This window comes from Culex quinquefasciatus, chromosome 3 (genome assembly GCF_015732765.1).
Source record: "Culex quinquefasciatus strain JHB chromosome 3, VPISU_Cqui_1.0_pri_paternal, whole genome shotgun sequence".
NCBI classification, from domain to species: Eukaryota; Metazoa; Arthropoda; class Insecta; order Diptera; family Culicidae; genus Culex; species Culex quinquefasciatus.
Genome location: NC_051863.1, coordinates 180012184 through 180017877, shown reverse-complemented (window position 1 = coordinate 180017877; position 5694 = coordinate 180012184). Strand labels below are relative to the sequence as shown.

Here is a 5694-nt window from a genome sequence, read left to right as displayed (position 1 = left end):
AGCACAAAGAGTTTAAAATGGATTTTTAAATCAATTTTGAAAAATTTACCTCGCGGTCCTTCTTGACAGAAAAGCTCCTACTTGACAGCTCGTTCCAAGGGGACCATAGTTGATCCATCGAAAAAATGTTGTCTTGTCAAAAAAAAAATTTGCATTAAAATGAAAAAAAGTGATCAGAAATGGTTTTTAATCGTGTTTTTTACCGTTGTACATAAAAATTGACATAGGACTTTAGTACCCAATTTATTCATAAATTCAATTTTATGTTCATGCAACATTGCGGTGACAAGTTTTTTGAGTGTGCAGCGAAAAACCCACTTTAGCCGATACACTCTACACTAGCACCCACCACCCATCATCAGCCAAGACACCTCTCGGCTCTACCCGAGTGGGTCCAAGGGCTCGTTAGTGCAACCGTCCAACACCGCAAAAGTTCATTCTTCCACAACAGTGTGACAGTGTGTCCGGGCTAGGTAAAGCTGCGCGCTCAGCTTTGAGGGCCGTCTTTATTTACTTCTGCGGAGCGCTTTTCGGCGAGTGTTTACTTCCGGTTTCCTCTCCTGTGGCTTGATGCGCATCGTGCGCCGGAAATGGCCTCGGGCAACAACAACAAACAGAACCACCAAGCCGTAAGCATGTTCCAGATGAGCTCAAACTACGAGGAGCTGAACGTGATCGGAACGGGTGAGTGTGTGTGTGTGTGTGCGGTTGGTGGGTTGAAGTGGGTTCACTAATACCAACGTAGAAAGGATTTCTGGTGAACTGGCGCGCGGGATTCCGACCGGGATGACCGTTGGTGTGGGGCAATGCTGCCTGGACCACCTGTTGATTGGATTTAAATAATTTACTTTTTTTTGAAACAGGTGCCTACGGTACGGTTTACAAAGCTCGAGATCTTGGCAATGAGGGCAAAATTGTGGCACTGAAGAAGGTCCGGGTGGCCCTGACCGAGGACGGTGTTCCGATGTCCACGTTGCGAGAAATCGCGCTGCTGAAGCAACTGGATGCGTTCCAGCATCCCAATGTGGTCAAGTAAGTTCTATAATGGCTGCTTCTAAATTTATATTAACTAACCATATTTAAATTTTAAAGATTACTGGACGTTTGTCACGGTCCCCGGTTAGAGCGCGAAGGTCAGCTGGTTTTGTTCCTGGTCTTCGAACATCTGGAGCAGGACCTGGACGATTACATCAAGCGGCTTCCTCCGGGAGGAATGCCTCGAATGACAATTCAGGTAAGTTGAAATTTTGATCCAAGAAGTCTGGATTTACGGTGACTTCAATGCGTCTTTTGAACGATAGGACACGAACTGGCAGAATTATAATTATTGTTAATATTTATATTAAAATGATAACTTTCAGCGCCTCTCCCGCGAGCTGCTGACCGGTGTGGACTTTCTGCACTCGCACCGCATCATCCACCGCGATCTGAAACCGCAGAATCTCCTGATTTCGGCCCAGGGTCGGCTCAAACTGGCCGACTTCGGGCTCGCCAAAACGTACGACTTTGAGATGAAGCTGACGACGGTGGTGGTGACGCTGTGGTACCGGGCCCCGGAAGTGCTGCTCGGCGAGCCGTACCACAGCTCGGTGGACATCTGGAGCTCGGGCTGCATCATCGCGGAAATGTTCCAACGGGTGGCGCTGTTCCCGGGAACGTCCGAGGGCAACCAGTTGGAGAAGATTTTCGAGTAAGGCAATCCCAAGCCATTCTGAGATGAAATTAGTTAAATTTAACAATTTCCTCTTTTAGATTGACGGGCCGCCCGTCGGAGAGCCAGTGGCCGCGCGGCATCTCGGTGGCGCGGGAAAACTTCCGGCCGACCATTCAGCGGGAACCGCGCGAACTTTGCCCCAAGCTGTGTGACTTTTCCAACGACTTGCTGAAGAAAATGCTCGCGTTCAACTCGAGGGATCGGCCGTCGGCGTTCCAGTGTCTGCAGCATGCGTACTTTACGCAGGAACCGATGTAGATGCGGTGTTCGCCCTCTTTCCCGTTTAATACTGCCATACAGCACAAGGACCAGGTAGGAACAAAAGTTAAGGATTTCACTGACAAATTAAGTTCGAGCGTTTACATTTTTTTTCTTAATGTTGAATTCAAATTTATACAATAGACAATAGTTTTCGTACAAAATGGCTTGGGACATTTTTTGCACCGTAGAAAAATGAGAAATCCGTTGATTCAATCAATTCCCCTGTAATATTTAATAAATTCATCTCCAGCGCGGGTAGCAAACATCGAATTTGTACCCGACGTCAACCCCACCGCGGTACCTGTCGCGGTAACAAATTTGCTCTCAGTTCTTCGGGATTTCACTTTGCTACCCGCTATTTTGCTGGTTTGCTACTGCGGCAAATGGAATGATGCACGGAAAACTGAATCATACACGGAAAAAAATTTAAATGTTTTTTATGTATAAAAAAAAAATAAAAAAAATTGATTAAAAAAATATAAATTTAAGAAAAATAAAATAAATAAAAATAAAAAAAATTAAAATTGAGAAAATTTCAAACGTTTTAAAAAAATTTAAAGAAATATTTTCTTAAATTAAAACAGGTTTAAAAATTTAGAAAATTTAAAAAAAAATAAAAATTCCAAAAGAAGAAAAAATAAAAAAATGACAGGATTAAAAAAAAAATAAAAATTTAAAAAAAATTAAAAAAAAAAACAAATTTAAAGAAATTCTAAAAAAAATAAAAACTAAAAAAATGAAGAAAAATAAAAAGAAATTGAAAAAAATGGCAATTTAAATTAAAAAAAAACAGCAAAAATAAAGCTATTTAAACGCTTTTTTGAATTTTTAAATTTTTGAATTTTTGAATTTTAATTTTTTTGAAATTTGGAATTTTTAATTTTTTGATTTTTTAAGCTTTTGAATTTTTTGAAATTTTGAATTTTTGAATCATACACAAGAGCAGACATACAAAAATCTCCGAAACACGCATTCAAAACATTGCCCCCGGCTTGCCGGTACTTGTTGGGTATCAGAAAATGAGTACCCGACAGGTACCGACACATATTTTTCTTCTACAGATGAACTTGAGATCAAATTTGATACCTGCTTTGCTACGCGCGGTTGGAGACTCGGGGGCAAACTCGAGAGCAAATTTGGTGGGAATAAAATCGGGTAGCAAATGGTTTTCGACATTTTCGAAAAATGAAATTCTTTGAAATTTTCAATAGGATTAAAAAGTTTAATGAACTTTTAGCATTTCTAGGCATGAATCAACATATAATTATTGATTTTGAAGGTAAACGAGAGCAAAAAATGATAAAAACCCATATTTGCCTCCCGTGGTGGGCTTGTTTCGGTGGCAAATTTGCTACCCTAGCGGTAGGGATGACGGAGTTTTTTCAAGGTGGCAAATTTGATCTCGGTACTCATGAGCCGGGTGCAAATTTGATTTGCACCCCAGCGCTGGAGATGCCCTAATAAAAACATTCAAAAACATATTTTCAAAAATTAAACGTGTACAGATTCAAAAATAAAATTTGAGAAAAAAAACTAAGTTTTAAAATTATAATATTGTTAAATTTTTAGCAGGCCAAGTGCGAATGATGCTGATGATACCTCTTCAGTTGACGCTCAGGTGAGGAACATCCTGGAAGGAGCGTCACTGACTACGTCCGTAGTCCTGTTAGATCATACTTGGTCAAGACAGTATAGCTCTGGTTCCTTGCAAGTGTCCTATTTTCTTACCTCCACGTTGGCTTGGTTTTCATGATGACCTAGCTGGTGGCCTGTGGAAACGGATCGTAAACCTTTGACCACCGCGGGTCAGAGTCGAGACGGCTAAAAGAAAGGGGCGCGACAATGTGAAAGGGAAGTAATTTGTGATTGTAGACGGTATTGTTTTGATTCGCAGTATGTTGAGTCAACTGCTGTGGATGTACCTGAAACATCGCACAACGGGGTTTCTCTTCTTTCCATTTCATCTACCACCTATCTTCTGTTTATTTTGTTTCACTGATTTTGTAACGCGGCTTCTGTTTACTATCCTCCATTTGATTTCGATTTTACTCATTTGATTCTCTTATTTCTCAACGCTTTTTCATTGTATTTTACCAATTGATGCTGCTGTAACATACATTCTGCTTTCCCTTAATTTGGCAGCGATGTCAATTTTGTTTATCATGTGCCTTTTCTTTATTTATCTATTTGACTAATTTTTCATCTGCCCTATAAATTGCCCTCAATACAATCTAAGCTTGTTTGTTACCTCTATTTATTAATTATTGTTAATTTCTTTATCTACTTCAAAAATTATTATCTTTCTTTTACTATTGATTCTTCAACTAGTATATTTCTTTCACTGTCCATTGTTTTCAATCTTTTCTTCAAACAAATGAGGTTCGAGCCCTTACTCAATTTTTGGAGTGATCAAAAAATTAACACAAATATTACTATTGTACTTTTGAAAAACTTTTATAAAATGCTTAGGACTAAAAATTGTAACAAAACACCGCGACAAAAGAAATAGCAACATAAAAACACGACTCAACACTAGGAAAGATTTCAGGAGAAAACAAAACACAGTAAAATAACAACTAGTTTTTGAATTCAAACTAAAAATAAAAAATCAAAAAACTTTAATGAAAGTTGTTAGGCACACTTTAAATGGTTAGGCGCTTATACTTACATCAAACCCTACGTAATGTACCACCCCCGGCCGAGTTAAAATGCGTAACCGGAAAAGAAGGTGTGCATGCCTGGCACGAACACTCAAAGCGTGTTCTAGCGTGCTGCTCGTACTGACTCAGAGCAAGGGTGAGATGTAGGTGTAAGGGCAGTGCGTGTTCGTCGGGAACCTGGTGCATAAGATCGGTCAAGGCCCGTTCTTACACTGAAAATTGCGAATTGCGAATAATATTGTTAAATTTTAAAGCCTTAAAATTCTAAAATTTTAGAATTTTCAAATTCTAGAATTCTAAAATTGTAGAATTGCTAAAACTTTGAAATTCCGAAATTCTAATACTTTAAATTTCTAATATTTTAAAATTTCTAAAATTTTAGAATTCAAAAATTCTTAAATTGATAAATTCTATAATTTTATAATTCCAAAATTCTAAAACATTAAAATTCTTCAACTTTAGAATTTTTAAATATTAAAATTCGTGAATATTAAAATTCTACAATCCTAAAATTGTAAAATTATAAAATTCTGATATTCCAAAATTCTATAATTCTAAAATTACATTACATATTTATTTAAAAACGATAATTCTAAAACTCTAAATTTCTTAAATTTTCAAAAGCCACCATCTCAAAAAACATAAAATCAGATAACTTTGGAGCATATTTGGAGTCATATTTTAGGAAAGAACACCACATTTTGAGAAAGATACAAATTTCGTGATTTGATTTCCGAAGTGTAATATTGATGATCACTACGGATATTCGAGTATGAACTGGTTTTAAAGTTTTTAAATCCCAGGACTTTTAAATTTTAAATTTATGAAATTTTCAAACTTTTTAAATGTATTTTTTTATTTTTGATTTTTTAAAAGCTTAATTATTTCAAAAATCTGCTGTTTTTTTATTCTTTAATTTGACAATTCACTAAAGGCCTTTTTCATTGACCCGGCGAAATACCCTTCTTCCAAATCATCCCTCACCTTCCGTTTACTTTTAAAAGACGCACATTTGCCACTAGTAAACAAAAAAGACTTCCCTTTACGTTCTTAGATATT

The 5694-nt window shown here is 37.3% G+C and overlaps 1 protein-coding gene across 1 annotated transcript; it reads left to right on the top strand.

Annotated features, from left to right (window-relative positions):
• Positions 1-437: 437 nt before the first annotated feature.
• LOC6049349 (cyclin-dependent kinase 4) lies at positions 438-2139 on the top strand. The gene is made up of 5 exons (XM_001866093.2): positions 438-684; positions 864-1032; positions 1093-1234; positions 1362-1690; positions 1753-2139. Exons 1-5 carry the CDS (start codon positions 591-593, stop codon positions 1970-1972), a joined length of 954 nt encoding a protein of 317 aa, XP_001866128.1. The 5' UTR covers positions 438-590; the 3' UTR covers positions 1973-2139.
• The last annotated feature ends 3555 nt before the right edge of the window (positions 2140-5694 follow it).

Coding starts and splice junctions, on each gene's coding strand:
- LOC6049349 (XM_001866093.2), top strand. CDS start 591: ATGGCCTCGGGCAACAACAACAAACAGAACCACCAAGCCGTAAGCATG. Junction 1,235..1,361: donor TGCCTCGAATGACAATTCAG/GTAAGTTGAAAT, acceptor GATAACTTTCAG/CGCCTCTCCCGCGAGCTGCT. Junction 1,691..1,752: donor CAGTTGGAGAAGATTTTCGA/GTAAGGCAATCC, acceptor TTCCTCTTTTAG/ATTGACGGGCCGCCCGTCGG.